Source organism: Gobius niger (genome assembly GCF_951799975.1).
Source record: "Gobius niger genome assembly, contig: SCAFFOLD_87, whole genome shotgun sequence".
Taxonomy (NCBI): domain Eukaryota; kingdom Metazoa; phylum Chordata; class Actinopteri; order Gobiiformes; family Gobiidae; genus Gobius; species Gobius niger.
The window spans coordinates 85961-102633 of NW_027639124.1; the positions used below are offsets into that span (position 1 = coordinate 85961).

General features: G+C 41.7%; 2 protein-coding genes across 3 annotated transcripts in view; one reads left to right on the forward strand and one right to left on the reverse strand.

Moving 5' to 3' along the window:
• The window catches only part of LOC306982853 (reticulon-1-A-like), a gene marked incomplete at both ends in the record, with an annotated part of 14706 nt that extends 13343 nt beyond the window's left edge, over window positions 1-1363 (reverse strand). The window contains one exon of the mRNA XM_079583304.1: window positions 1273-1363. Coding sequence (XP_079439430.1) covers window positions 1273-1363 — 91 coding nt within the window. The remainder of the gene's footprint in view (window positions 1-1272) is intronic.
• A 2767-nt stretch (window positions 1364-4130) lies between these two features.
• On the forward strand, window positions 4131-8709 carry gemin6 (gem (nuclear organelle) associated protein 6). 2 transcript variants are annotated; one of them, XM_079583301.1, is made up of 4 exons: window positions 4131-4231; window positions 5885-6028; window positions 6909-7033; window positions 8341-8709. In XM_079583301.1, exons 2-4 carry the CDS (start codon window positions 5898-5900, stop codon window positions 8568-8570), a joined length of 486 nt encoding a protein of 161 aa, XP_079439427.1. In that variant the 5' UTR covers window positions 4131-4231; window positions 5885-5897; the 3' UTR covers window positions 8571-8709. The 2 variants fall into 2 exon arrangements, with proteins under 2 accessions (XP_079439427.1, XP_079439428.1); XM_079583302.1 differs by having other exon boundaries at window positions 4177-4231; window positions 5882-6028.
• The last annotated feature ends 7964 nt before the right edge of the window (window positions 8710-16673 follow it).

The following is a 16673-nucleotide window of genomic DNA, read 5'->3' on the forward strand; positions in this document are numbered from 1 at the left end:
ACATCGCCGCGTTTGCTCTTTTTTTTACATACTCAGGAATGTTTGCCCCACCAGTCGTGGGCCGGATTGAATCGTATCAGGGGCCGGATTTGGCCCACGGGCCGTAATCAAGCAAAAGACTGAAAGAACCTCCTGAACCTTCTTCTGTTTCACTTCGCCTGGTCGTTCAGACGATTAATCCCAAGTGAGGAAAGTTGGAAAGAATGTGAGCGGATTAAGGTCAGCTGACCTGAGGCGGGTCAGGGTCAGCTGACCTGAGGCGGGTCAGCTGACCTGAGGCGGGTCATTGTTATTGGAAAAAAATGTAGGGAAAATAGTAGCGTGGCTAACACCAGACTAAAATCACAAGTGATATTTAGTCTGGGGACCAATTCCTTTCCTGGTAGGAGAGGTGTGGTTTACAAACGTCTCTCCTGCGTCTGCTCGAGGCCACAGCCAATCGTATCATCGTATCCGATGACATGTGACGTACTCGCTGTAAACTTTCGAGCTAAACTATTTAGAACAAGGTCTAAAGCTCGATCGAAAAATAGTGCTGCGTCTGCTGCTGTCATGTTTGATCTGGAAATATTTATTTTTTAAATCCGTAAATAAACTACAAGCTTCCGCATATCGACTAGCGCGTCATCGTCTCGCCGTCCCTCCTCGCTCTGTGATTGGAAAAACATTGGAGAAAAAAAGGAGAAAAAAAAAAGCAGGATAAAGTTGAAACATGTGGTAAAAATGTGGGAGAAAAACCTGGAAAAAATAAAAAAAATATTGAGTATAAAGATTTGACAAACTTTAGAAAAATCTGGAACACAATTGTGAAATGTAGGGAAGAGATTGGAGGAAAAAAAGTAAAACAAATGAAATCAAATAAATGCAGGACAAAGCTGGAAAAACATGGAAAAAACTGTGAGAAATGTTGAGTATAAAAATTTGAGAAACTGGAAAAAATGTGGTGAAAAAAAAAAGTGGAGCCGTCGCAGGCCGTGGACCTGGGGCCCGTTGCCGTGGACCTGGGGCCCGTTGCCGTGGACCAGGGGCCCGTTGACATGGACCAGGGGCCCGTTGCCGTGGACCTGAGGCCCGTTGCCATGGACCTGGGGCCCGTTGACATGGACCAGGGGCCCGTTGCCGTGGACCTGGGGCCCGTTGCCGTGGACCTGGGGCCCGTTGACATGGACCAGGGGCCCGTTGCCGTGGACCTGGGGCCCGTTGCCGCGGTAACCCCGGTCGTATTCCGCCATGAACACTTGGTGGTGTCTGTGGGTCAGTGTTGGGACTGACCTGGCCTGGCGTAGTCCCGGAGCGAGGAGAGGCCGGTGGAGGCGTCCGGGCCGGTGGAGGGGTCCGGGCCGGTGCTGCTGGAGTCCGCCATGGTCACGGGTTCGCGTCCTCAGCGTATGTGCGGCGGCGGCTCCGGCGTGTGGATTCCTGAGCGTGATCCGGATCAGCAGCTCCGCCGGGGGAGGGGCTTAGACCCAGGACAAAGAGGGTTTCTCAACAGGAAACACCCCAAATCTAACACTCAGCTTTACCCAAATCTAACACTCAGCTTTACCCAAATCTAACACTCAGCTTTACCCAAATCTAACACTCAGCTTTACCCAAATCTAACTCTCAGCTTTACCCAAATCTAACACTCAGCTTTACCCAAATCTAACACTCAGCTGATTTTATAATGAACTGATGTTATAATGAACTGATTTTATTATGAACTGATTTTATAATGAACTGATTTTATAATGAACTGATTTTATAATGAACTGATTTTATAATGAACTGATTTTATTATGAACTGATTTTATTTTAAACTGATTTTATAATGAACTGATTTTATTATGAACTGATTTTATTTTAAACTGATTTTATAATGAACTGATTTTATTTTAAACTGATTTTATAATGAACTGATTTTATTTTAAACTGATTTTATAATGAACTGATTTTATTATGAACTGATTTTATTTTAAACTGATTTTATTTTAAACTGATTTTATTATGAACTGATTTTATTATGAACTGATTTTATTTTAAACTGATTTTACAATGAACTGATTTTATTATGAACTGATTTTATTTTAAACTGATTTTATTTTAAACTGATTTTATTATGAACTGATTTTATTATGAACTGATTTTATAATGAACTGATTTTATTATGAACTGATTTTATTATGAACTGATTTTATAATGAACTGATTTTATTATGAACTGATTTTATTATGAACTGATTTTATTATGAACTGATTTTATTATGAACTGATTTTATAATGAACTGATTTTATAATGAACTGATTTTATTATGAACTGATTTTATTTTAAACTGATTTTATTTTAAACTGATTTTATTATGAACTGATTTTATTATGAACTGATTTTATAATGAACTGATTTTATTATGAACTGATTTTATTATGAACTGATTTTATAATGAACTGATTTTATTATGAACTGATTTTATTATGAACTGATTTTATAATGAACTGATTTTATTATGAACTGATTTTAAAATGAACTGATTTTATTATGAACTGATTTTATTTTGAACTGATTTTATAATGAACTGATTTTAATATGAACTGATTTTATAATGAACTGATTTTATAATGAACTGATTTTAATATGAACTGATTTTATAATGAACTGATTTGATAATGAACTGATTTTATTTTGAACTGATTTTATAATGAACTGATTTTTATAATGAACTGATTTTATAATGAACTGATTTTATAATGAACTGATTTTATAATGAACTGATTTTATAATGAACTGATTTTATAATGAACTGATTTTATTTTGAACTGATTTTATTTTGAACTGATCTTATAATGAACTGATTTTATAATGAACTGATTTATAATGAACTGATTTTATAATGAACTGATTTTATAATGAACTGATTTTATAATGAACTGATTTTAATATGAACTGATTTCATAATGAACTGATTTTATAATGAACTGATTTTATAATGAACTGATTTTATTTTGAACTTATTTTATAATGAACTGATTTTATTTTGAACTGATTTTATCATAAACATTTCTGGGCAAATGTATTGAATGTATGAGAAGCCAGAGGCACATTTCTGCCATCATTGGTCATGGGAGACAATAAAGTTTTTTCTATTTTTATTCATCCCTAAGGAAAACCCGTGTCATCTGCAAACTGACGGAGGCGAAGTCCGTAATAAAAAAGCGTTTACCCTGAAAATGTGGATGATTAATACAACATAAACATAACTGAACAGTGTGGGACTAACTGGACGTCCTGGTTTTATAATGTTTATTCTCAGTGTTCGTCCTGGGTTTAAAGAGACATAACTGTAAACATCAGTAAAGAACATTTTCATCACTGAACTAAAGCTTTTATCGAATCCACAATGCTCTAACGTAGAGAATAGAAAATCAATAGAATCGAAAGCTTTGAAATAGTCTTTAAATAATATCAGGCCTCCAGAATCGACCGATCATCCAGCATGTCCGATATTAGTCTGACATTATTCTTTACTTCTGCCTTTTAGAAATGTTTCATCTGTTATTTCATCATCGCTGTTGTGTCTCATCTTCCTTTGGAGAAACACCTCCTACTTTAACAGTCGATGAACTCATTTATTACCAATTCTCTGACATCTCCCCAAAAAAACGACATTGAAAGAAGACGTGTGACGTGTGGCCGCCACTAGATGGAGACATTTCCCTGAGTGTTTCCCACGCTGCGTCACTGTTGTGTTGGATCATTATTAAAAAGGGTTTGACTCAGATCTTCCTCTGGTAAAATGTAATATATCCCTGGCACTACTTCCTCTATGGTGTTAGTAATTGTAAATGTTAATAAAACAAAATAAAAAATAAAAAAAAGGGTTTGACTCATTCACATATTTAGATATTTACTTCATTAAATTCCGTCTTCCATCTTCACGGCTGGGCTCTTCCTCCTCTCTTCTCCTCTCTCCTCTTCCTCCTCCTCTCTTCCTCCTCCTCTCTCCTCCTCCTCCTCCTCCTCCTCCTCCTCGGTTAAGGCGGGGGGTAAGAGGTTAAACAGACTCCTGTGTTCCTGTGTTTCTCCTGACTCTCCGCCAGGGGGCAGCGCGGCCGCGCCTTTAGCCCCGGAACCTTTGTGTGCCCGCGCGTGTTTCCGCCCGGACCTCTCAGGGCGGCGGACCTGCGCGCGGACTCACGTTTAGGATTTTCATCTTTTTACAAAAAGAGTCAAAATAAACAGAACATCTGGAGCAGAGGTGAGTGAGGCCGTTTCCATGGCAACACGTGACTCTGCGTCAGCTCACGTGACCCAGTGAAACGCGCATTTCTGTCGTTATAATATAATATATAATATCTATATAAGCCCCGGGGTTGTTTTGGTGACAGAGGTGAACAAACCCTCGGTCTGAAAGAACTAAACAGTGATAATGTGAGAGGTTTGTTTACATATGAGCTTGTTCACATGTTTCTACACTGAAAACACACTGTAGCTCCAGGTCAGTCAGATTTCTGGGATATCAGACTGTCCAGTTAGGAAGCCACGCTTATTGTGGATCAGTTTCACTTGTTTTGTGGAAATGAAACAGACACAGGTGGAAATGAGAGGCAATTAGCAAGATCACTCCAAAAGAGGAACCACAGACCATTTCCCTGTCTTCATCCTTTGGACCGTATTTTTGGAACACTTTTGCATTTGTCCAGTGTTCTCACCACTAGAGGCATCATGAGGAGCATCTACAACCCACAGAAGCTGCTCTGGGAGTGATGCTCATCCAAAATGGCACGTCCATTCGTGCTGTGGCAAGAAGGTTTGCTGTGTCTCCCAGCGCAGTGTCCAGAGCCTGGAGGCCACATGTGGCAAGAGTGTGTCAGCAGGTCCTGCCTGATGAAGGTATTGATGTTCTGGACTGGCCTGCCCGTTCCCCAGACTTAAATCCAATAGATACATCTGGGACATCATGTCTCGGTCCATCCATCAACGCCACGTGGCACCACAGACTGTCCAGGAGCTACTGATGCTCTAATCCAGGTCTGGGAGGAGATCCCTCAGGAGGACATCCGTGGTCTCATCAGGAGCATGCCCAGGCGTTGTAGGGAGTGCATTCAGGCACGTGGAGGCCACACACACGACTGAGGATGATACAGACTCATTTGGAGGAATTTCTACAGAATTTGGATCAACCAGTGACCTGATTTGTCACTTTGATTTTGACTATAATTTTGGATCCAGACCTCCCGGGGCTGAGAATTTGATTTCCATTTATCATTCTTATGTTATTTTGTTCTCAACACATTGCCCTGCACTATGAAGAAAGATTTTCATCAGGAAAATCCAATTGATTGACATCTAGGATGTGTTTTTAGAGTGTGAGTTTTTGTGAGCAGTGTAGAATGTAGTGTGAGATGTTTTTTAGTGAGATGGGCGGGGTTTCTGCTCATGGGGGCGGGGTTTTTGCTCATGGGGGCGGGGTTTCTGCTCGCAGGGGCGGGTTTCTGCTCACAGGGGCGGGGTTTCTGCTCATGGGGGCGGGGTTTCTGCTCATGGGGGCGGGTTTCTGCTCACAGGGGCGGGGTTTCTGCTCATGGGGGCGGGGTTTCTGCTCATGGGGGCGGGTTTCTGCTCACAGGAGCGGGTTTCTGCTCACAGGGGCGGGGTTTCTGCTCATGGGGGCGGGGTTTCTGCTCATGGGGGCGGGTTTCTGCTCACAGGAGCGGGTTTCTGCTCACAGGGGCGGGGTTTCTGCTCATGGGGGCGGGTTTCTGCTCACAGGAGCGGGTTTCTGCTCACAGGGGCGGGGTTTCTGCTCATGGGGGCGGGGTTTCTGCTCATGGGGGCGGGTTTCTGCTCATGGGGCGGGGTTTCTGCTCATGGGGGCGGGGTTTCTGACGCTCTGTCTGTTCTGCAGGAGGAGGAGGCGGGACATGGCGAGCGCGTGGAGCCTCCTTGGCCCCGCCCACTGGAGTGCACTCACTCACACGCGTGTGGCGGTGCAGACGGAGAACGGCCGTGAGCTGAGGGGCCACGTGGTCACGGTGGACCCGGTGACCGCCAGGTGAGGAGGACCAGCTCACAGCACTGCTCAGACTGCTCATGGTTCCTCTGGTTCCTCTGGTTCCTCTGGTTCCTCTGGTTCCTCTGGTTCCTCTGGTTCCTCTGGTTCCTCTGGTTCCTCTGGTTCTTCTGGTTCTGTTTCAGTCTGGTTCCTCTGGTTCCTCTGGTTCTGTTTCAGTCTGGTTCTGGTTCTGGTTCTGTTTCAGTCTGGTTCTTCTGGTTCTGTTTCAGTCTGGTTCCTCATGGTTCCTCTGGTTCTGTTTCAGTCTGGTTCCTCTGGTTCTGTTTCAGTCTGGTTCTTCTGGTTCTGTTTCAGTCTGGTTCCTCATGGTTCCTCTGGTTCTGTTTCAGTCTGGTTCCTCTGGTTCCTCTGGTTCTGTTTCAGTCTGGTTCTGGTTCTGGTTCTGTTTCAGTCTGGTTCTTCTGGTTCTGTTTCAGTCTGGTTCCTCATGGTTCCTCTGGTTCTGTTTCAGTCTGGTTCTTCTGGTTCTGTTTCAGTCTGGTTCCTCATGGTTCCTCTGGTTCTGTTTCAGTCTGGTTCCTCTGGTTCTGGTTCTGTTTCAGTCTGGTTCCTCTGGTTCTGTTTCAGTCTGGTTCTGTTTCAGTCTGGTTCTTCTGGTTCTGTTTCAGTCTGGTTCTGTTTCAGTCTGGTTCCTCTGGTTCTGTTTCAGTCTGGTTCTGGTTCTGTTTCAGTCTGGTTCTGGTTCTGTTTCAGTCTGGTTCCTCTGGTTCTGTTTCAGTCTGGTTCCTCTGGTTCTGTTTCAGTCTGGTTCCTCTGGTTCTGTTTCAGTCTGGTTCTGGTTCTGTTTCAGTCTGGTTCTGGTTCTGTTTCAGTCTGGTTCCTCTGGTTCTGTTTCAGTCTGGTTCTGGTTCTGTTTCAGTCTGGTTCTTCTGGACGGGGCCGAGGTCCGGGTGGTTCTGGGACACGCGGTGAAGCAGGTGCAGATCCTGGACCAGGACCCAGACCCGGAGCAGATCCACCTCATGGAGGCGCTGTTCAGCCACAGTGAGTCAAACATGAACAATAGGGACCTCAGTGAGTTTTCATGTCAGATATAAAAATGATGATGTTTATTTGATGATGTTTTGTCTGCGAGGTGGGGGCGACCCGGAAGTAGAAAGGCCGTCTTTCCCGCGGGTTTTCATTCATAAATATTGACAGATTTGACATCCACGTGTCCTGCTAAGGGGCCCCGTGATGACGCCTTCACCCAAATATGGTGTTTTTCCTCCTACGAGACGCTGGAGCGGAAAAGTGGAAGAACGGGCCGAGCATGAGCACTCGCTACAAAACTTCAGGGCTGGTTTTCTCTGAATGAGAGAAGCCGCACTCGGGCAGAGCCTGAGCCCTTATAGAAGCTCCCACAGACTCCACACTTTACAGGCTGAGACACAACAACATTCTGAAGGTTTTTTCAGAGGGATTTTTTAATATCTAATTCCTAGAAAAGTGGAAGAACGGGCCGAGCATGACAAAAAAATGACAAAAATTTGATTAAAAAATGACGAAAAAATGACAAAAATTTGATTAAAAAAATGACGAAAAAATGACAAAAAAATGACAAAAATTTGATTAAAAAAATGACAAAAAAATGACAAAAATTTGATTAAAAAAATGACTAAAAATCGACAAAAAATGACAAAAAAATGACAAAAAAATGACAAAAATTTGATTTAAAAAATGACTAAAAATCGACAAAAAATCGACAAAAAATGACAAAAAAATGACAAAAAATTGATTAAAAAATGACGAAAAATCGACAAAAAATGACAAAAATTTGATTTAAAATGTGACAAAAATGTGATAAAAACTTGATGAAAAAATGAAAAAAAATGAAAAAAAATGTGATAAAAATTGGACAAAAAAATTACAAAAAAATTACAAAAAAATTACAAAAATGTGATTAAAAATGACACAAAAAAAATGACGGAAAAGTTACAAAAATGAGTGACATCCACGTGTCCTGATAAAGGGCCCCGTGATGACGCTTTCACCCAAATATGGTGTTTTTCCTCTTGGAGCGAAGAGTCGGAGAACGGGCCGAGCATGACAAAATATATACAAATTTGATTAAAAAAATGACAAAATATTCATTAAAAAAATTACGAAAAAATGACACAAATTTGAAAAATGTTGACAAAAAAAATTACAAAAAATTGACAAAAATGTGACAAAAATGTGACAAAAAAATGTTACAAAAAAATAACAATGTTACAAAAAAATGACAAAAATGTGACAAAAATGAGCCGATTAAAAGTGGGCGTGTCCTTTCCTCTGTGGCTCCTCCTCCTGACGTGCTCTCTGCTCCTCAGACCCGCCCGTGGACCCGGGCCAGGACTTGGACCGGACCAGGACGCGGCTCTTGGACTGGATCCGTCTGAACCTCGTTCCCGTGGAGACGCAGGGGGCGGGGCTGGCGGTGGCAGGGGGCGTGGTCACGGTGAACCCGCCCTTCAGGGACCAGGACTGTGTGGGACTCAACCAGGTGGTCCTAGACCGGGTCCAGAGGCTGATCCGGAGTCAGCCCCAAGACCAGGACTAACTGATCCGGAGTCAGCCCCAAGACCAGGACTAACTGTGACCGGGTCCAGAGACTGATCCGGAGTCAGCCCCAAGACCAGGACTAACTGTGACCGGGTCCACAGGCTGATCCGGAGTCAGCCCCAAGACCAGGACTAACTGATCCGGAGTCAGCCTCAAGACCAGGACTAACTGATCCGGAGTCAGCCCCAAGACCAGGACTAACTGTGACCGGGTCCACAGGCTGATCCGGAGTCAGCCCCAAGACCAGGACTAACTGATCCGGAGTCAGCCTCAAGACCAGGACTAACTGATCCGGAGTCAGCCTCAAGACCAGGACTAACTGATCCGGAGTCAGCCCCAAGACCAGGACTAACTGTGACCGGGTCCACAGGCTGATCCGGAGTCAGCCCCAAGACCAGGACTAACTGATCCGGAGTCAGCCTCAAGACCAGGACTAACTGATCCGGAGTCAGCCCCAAGACCAGGACTAACTGATCCGGAGTCAGCCCCAAGACCAGGACAAAACAAAAAAAAAGAGAAAAATACCAAAAATAATACACATTTTTGAAGAATCGTTTAATACTAGATTTTTGTGTCAAAAACTGTTTCTTGTTTAGTTTCTGTTGAAAATAAAGTTATTTTTGTTTAACTTGGACTCGGCTTTGATCTCGGGCTGTAACCGCGGTAACAAGAGGGACCGAGGACAGCTAACGGCTATGTGATAAACACAGAGAACAGGCTAATGCTAACGGCTATGTGATAAACACAGAGAACAGGCTAATGCTAACGGCTATATGATAAACACAAAGAACAGGCTAATGCTAACGGCTATGTGATAAACACAGAGAACAGGCTAATGCTAACGGCTATGTGATAAACACAGAGAACAGGCTAATGCTAACGGCTATATGATAAACACAAAGAACAGGCTAATGCTAACGGCTATGTGATAAACACAGAGAACAGGCTAATGCTAACGGCTATATGATAAACACAGCTAATGCTAACGGCTATGTGATAAACACAGCTAATGCTAACGGCTATATGATAAACACAGCTAATGCTAACGGCTATGTGATAAACACAGCTAATGCTAACGGCTATGTGATAAACACAGCTAATGCTAACGGCTATATGATAAACACAGCTAATGCTAACGGCTATGTGATAAACACAGCTAATGCTAACGGCTATGTGATAAACACAGCTAATGCTAACGGCTATGTGATAAACACAGCTAATGCTAACGGCTATATGATAAACACAGCTAATGCTAACGGCTATGTGATAAACACAGCTAATGCTAACGGCTATATGATAAACACAGCTAATGCTAACGGCTATATGATAAACACAGCTAATGCTAACGGCTATATGATAAACACAGCTAATGCTAACGGCTATGTGATAAACACAGCTAATGCTAAAGGCTATGTGATAAACACAGCTAATGCTAACGGCTATGTGATAAACACAGCTAATGCTAACGGCTATATGATAAACACAGCTAATGCTAACGGCTATGTGATAAACACAGCTAATGCTAACGGCTATATGATAAACACAGCTAATGCTAACGGCTATATGATAAACACAGCTAATGCTAACGGCTATATGATAAACACAGCTAATGCTAACGGCTATATGATAAACAAAAAGAACAGGCTAATGCTAACGGCTATGTGATAAACACAGAGAACAGGCTAATGCTAATGGCTATATGATAAACACAGAGAACAGGCTAATGCTAACGGCTATATGATAAACACAGAGAACAGGCTAATGCTAACGGCTATGTGATAAACAAAAAGAACAAGCTAATGCTAACGGCTATGTGATAAACAAAAAGAACAGGCTAATGCTAACGGCTATGTGATAAACACAAAGAACAGGCTGATGCTAACGGCTATATGATAAACACAAAGAACAGGCTTTTGCTAACGGCTATTTGATAAACCCAAAGAACAGGCTAATGCTAATGGCTATGTGATGAACACAAAAAACAGGCTAGTGCTAATGGCTATGTGATAAACACAAAGAACAGGCTAATGCTAATGGCTATATGATGAACACAAAGAACAGGCTAATGCTAATGGCTATGTGATAAACACAAAAAACAGGCTAATGCTAATGGCTATATGATGAACACAAAGAACAGGCTAATGCTAATGGCTATGTGATAAACACAAAGAACAGGCTAATGCTAACGGCTATGTGATAAACACAAAGAACAGGCTAATGCTAACGGCTATATGATAAACACAAAGAACAGGCTAATGCTATTGGCTATATGATAAACACAGAGAACAGGCTAATGCTAACGGCTATATGATGAACACAAAGAACAGGCTAATGCTAATGGCTATATGATGAACACAAAGAACAGGCTAATGCTAATGGCTATATGATGAACACAAAGAACAGGCTAATGCTAATGGCTATGTGATGAACACAAAGAACAGGCTAATGCTAATGGCTATATGATGAACACAAAGAACAGGCTAATGCTAATGCTATATGATAAACACAAAGAACAGGCTAATGCTAACGGCTATATGATGAACACAAAGAACAGGCTAATGCTAATGGCTATATGATGAACACAAAGAACAGGCTAATGCTAATGGCTATATGATGAACACAAAGAACAGGCTAATGCTAATGGCTATGTGATGAACACAAAGAACAGGCTAATGCTAATGCTATGTGATGAACACAAAGAACAGGCTAATGCTAATGGCTATATGATGAACACAAAGAACAGGCTAATGCTATTGGCTATGTGCTGAACACAAAGAACAGGCTAATGCTAATGGCTATGTGATGAACACAAAGAACAGGCTAATGCTAACGGCTATATGATAAACACAGAGAACAGGCTAATGCTATTGGCTATATGATAAACACAGAGAACAGGCTAATGCTAACGGCTATATGATAAACACAGAGAACAGGCTAATGCTATTGGCTATATGATAAACACAGAGAACAGGCTAATGCTATTGGCTATATGATAAACAGAGAGAACAGGCTAATGCTAACGGCTATATGATAAACACAGAGAACAGGCTAATGCTATTGGCTATATGATAAACACAGAGAACAGGCTAATGCTATTGGCTATATGATAAACACAGAGAACAGGCTAATGCTATTGGCTATATGATAAACACAGAGAACAGGCTAATGCTATTGGCTATATGATAAACAGAGAGAACAGGCTAATGCTATTGGCTATATGATAAACACAGAGAACAGGCTAATGCTATTGGCTATGTGATGAACACAAAGAACAGGCTAATGCTAATGGCTATGTGATAAACACAAAGAACAGGCTAATGCTATTGGCTATATGATAAACACAGAGAACAGGCTAATGCTATTGGCTATATGATAAACAGAGAGAACAGGCTAATGCTATTGGCTATATGATAAACACAGAGAACAGGCTAATGCTATTGGCTATATGATAAACACAGAGAACAGGCTAATGCTATTGGCTATATGATAAACACAGAGAACAGGCTAATGCTATTGGCTATATGATAAACACAGAGAACAGGCTAATGCTAACGGCTATATGATAAACACAGAGAACAGGCTAATGCTATTGGCTATATGATAAACACAGAGAACAGGCTAATGCTATTGGCTATATGATAAACACAGAGAACAGGCTAATGCTATTGGCTATTAACCTGGCTAACACCAGGCTGCTGTGTGCGCTCGAATTATTTCGAACTGCACAACAGCCTGGGGACCATGGCCGAAATCTCCGGTGGATTTGGGAACCAATCACAGAGCGAGGAGGGACGGCAAGACGATGACGCGCTATTCGATATATGGAAGCTTGTAGTTTATTTACGGATAATTTAAAAAAAAGTTTATTTACGGATCCAACGTGACAGTAGCAGACACGATGGTATTTTTTGATCAAGCTTTAGACCTTGTTCTAAATAATTTAGCTCAAAAGTTTACAGCGGGTACGTCACACGTCGTCTCATACGATGATATGATTGGCTGTGGCTACGTGCAGACGCATGAGACTTTTTTTTTTTTTTTTTTCGTATCGCCCAATAAACGAGTATGGACGATCGTAAACCACACCTCTCCTACGAGAAAATGAATTGGTGTCCCCAGACTAAATATCACTTGTGATTTTAGTCTGGTGTTAGCCAGGCTAATTGGCTATATGATAAACACAGAGAACAGGCTAATGCTAACGGCTATATGATAAACACAGAGAACAGGCTAATGCTATTGGCTATTTGATAAACACAGAGAACAGGCTAATGCTAACGGCTATATGATAAACACAGAGAACAGGCTAATGCTAATGGCTATTTGATAAACACAGAGAACAGGCTAATGCTAACGGCTATGTGATGAACACAGAGAACAGGCTAATGCTAATGGCTATTTGATAAACACAGAGAACAGGCTAATGCTAATGGCTATATGATAAACACAAAGAACAGGCTAATGCTAACGGCTATTTGATAAACACAAAGAACAGGCTAATGCTAATGGCTATATGATAAACAGAGAGAACAGGCTAATGCTAATGGCTATATGATAAACAGAGAGAACAGGCTAATGCTAACGGCTATGTGATGAACACAAAGAACAGGCTAATGCTAATGGCTATATGATAAACACAGAGAACAGGCTAATGCTAATGGCTATATGATAAACACAGAGAACAGGCTAATGCTAACGGCTATATGATAAACACAGAGAACAGGCTAATGCTATTGGCTATTTGATAAACACAGAGAACAGGCTAATGCTAACGGCTATATGATAAACACATAGAACAGGCTAATGCTAACGGCTATGTGATAAACACAGAGAACAGGCTAATGCTAACGGCTCTATGATAAACACAGAGAACAGGCTAATGCTAACGGCTATATGATAAACACAAAGAACAGGCTAATGCTAACGGCTATATGATGAACACAAAGAACAGGCTAATGCTAACGGCTACATGATAAACACAAAGAACAGGCTAATGCTAACGGCTCTATGATAAACACAGAGAACAGGCTAATGCTAATGGATATAGAAAAAAAACAAAGAACAGGCTAATGCTAATGGCTATATGATAAACACAGAGAACAGGCTAATGCTAACGGCTCTATGATAAACACAGAGAACAGGCTAATGCTAACGGCTATATGATAAACACCAAGAACAGGCTAATGCTAACGGCTATATGATGAACACAAAGAACAGGCTAATGCTAATGGATATAGAAAAAAAAGAAAGAACAGGCTAATGCTAATGGCTATATGATGAACACAAAGAACAGGCTAATGCTAACGGCTATATGATAAACACAAAGAACAGGCTAATGCTAACGGCTATATGATAAACACAAAGAACAGGCTAATGCTAACGGCTATATGATAAACAAAAAGAACAGGCTAATGCTAATGGCTATAGGAAAACACAGAGAACAGGCTAATGCTAACGGCTATATGATAAACACAAAGAGCAGGCTAATGCTAACGGCTATATGATAAACACAAAGAACAGGCTAATGCTAGCGGCTATATGATAAACACAGAGAACAGGCTAATGCTAACGGCTATATGATAAACACAGAGAACAGGCTAATGCTAACGGCTATGTGATAAACACAGAGAACAGGCTAATGCTAACGGCTATATGATAAACACAGAGAACAGGCTAATGCTAACGGCTATATGATAAACACAGAGAACAGGCTAATGCTAACGGCTATGTGATAAACACAAAGAACAGGCTAATGCTAACGGCTATATGATAAACACAAAGAACAGGCTAATGCTAACGGCTATATGATAAACACAGAGAACAGGCTAATGCTAACGGCTATATGATAAACACAGAGAACAAGCTAATGCTAACGGCTATATGATAAACACAGAGAACAGGCTAATGCTAACGGCTATATGATAAACACAGAGAACAAGCTAATTCTAACGGCTATATGATAAACACAAAGAACAGGCTAATGCTAACGGCTATATGATAAACAAAAAGAACAGGCTAATGCTAATGGCTATAGGAAAACACACAGAACAGGCTAATGCTAACGGCTATATGATAAACACCAAGAACAGGCTAATGCTAACGGCTATATGATAAACACAAAGAAGAGGCTAATGCTAACGGCTATATGATAAACACAAAGAACAGGCTAATGCTAACGGCTATATGATGAACACAAAGAACAGGCTAATGCTAACGGCTATATGATAAACAAAAAGAACAGGCTAATGCTAATGGCTATATGATAAACACAAAGAATAAGCTAAGAGAAAAATCGACACTTTCTTTCACAGCCTTTATTTATTTGTTTATTTGTTTATTTACAGCAGAACCATTAAAGGGTTAAATCCAAACGGGGCTGGACTCAGGGGATTGTGGGATATGTAGTTCTGAGCAGGAAGTGACATCAGCGACGTCTGATTATCTGTTGGTTACATTCATAAAAAGTCTCTGAGGAAAATGCAGCAAAAGTTCAACAATAATAATCATCATAGTTCATTAAAACATGATAAAAACATGTTAAAAACATGTTAAAAACATGAGATCATCGAATCCATGAACACGTTACTCCAGCGCAGTCACCAAAACCAACACGTCTGAAAACAGCAAAAGAACCGCCAAAAACAGCCAGAAGCCACAAATAATAAACAACAAACTAAGTAAATAAAACGTCCCAAAACCAGCGTCACCAGGACCCACCACCAGGGGGCAGGGTTCCTCTCAAATCACAGTTTATTCCCAAATAAAGCAGTTTTATTCCATCAAGTTCAATATTTAATATTGATTTATATAAAGCACTTTCCATGAACACAGAGTAAAATAAGGTGCATCACAGCCATAAAAACAAGTCAAAACATCTTCAAATGAGGAAGAGAAGCAGAGTTATTCACATTTTGTTTTTCATAAAACGTACACGAGATCAAAGTTTCAGCTTTTTATTACCCAGAGTACAGAGTGAACTATAGCAGCAAAGCGGCGATTATCGTCCCGCAGCCAGGGGGCGCTGTCTCTGCTCCGCACTGAAGCTTATTATAGTTCAAATATATCAAGTTTACTTGAGCTGCGGCTGCGCCTCAAAACATCCATAAACTTTAACATTTGGAAAACCTTTGAGTTTCCTCTGGTCTGGCCGTCGCTACGGCAACACCGTGACAAAGATGGCCGCGAACGACCAACGACTTTGCTCCAAATAATCGTATAATTAATTTATTATTTGAATTTAAAGTGTTTAATATCTGATAACAATATAACGTCAGTTTCAGGCTTCGCCGCATTAGAAACATAAAGTTAGAAAAGTACTTTTGAAGTCCCTCTTGTCCCGCATTATCCATTAGCATTAGCATTAGCCATTATCCATTAGCATTATCCATTAGCATTATCCATTAGCATTAGCCATTAGCCTTAGCCATTAGCATTAGCAAACGCCCTGGAGGAGATGGATTTGGATTTGTGTTTTTAATGTTAAAATGAACCTGAGGGGGCGCTGTCTATGTTTGACGCTGGTTTTTGGGAAACTCATAAACTGTGGATAAAAGCAGAGAAAGCTCTGAGTGAAAGTGTTTAACGTCTCGGAGACGTGTTTCTGTTCCGTTACCACGACGACAGCAGCTTTGGGCTATTTACAGCAGCGCTCCCGGCGCCCCTTCACCTCCTCCTCCTCCTCCTCCTCCTCCTCCTCCTCCTCCTCCCCCTCCTCCTCCTCCTCCTCCTCCTCCTCCTCCTCCTCCTCCTCCTCCTCCCCCTCCTCCTCCTCCCCCTCCTCCTCCTCCTCCTCCTCCTCCTCCTCCTCCTCCTCCCCCTCCTCCTCCTCCTCCTCCTCCTCCTCCTCCTCCTCCTCCTCCTCCTCCCCCTCCGGACACTGTCACAGGCTGAAGTCTTAAATACTGCATTATCTCACAGAAATACTATAGTAACGATGTCAGGTCATAGACACAGACCGGCCCGTCCCATGTGTCCCAGTTTAAGACCAGCCCGTCCCATGTGTCCCAGTTTAAGACCAGCCCGTCCCATGTGTCCCAGTTTAAGACCGGCCCGTCCCATGTGTCCCGGTTTAAGACCGGCCCGTCCCATGTGTCCCAGTTTA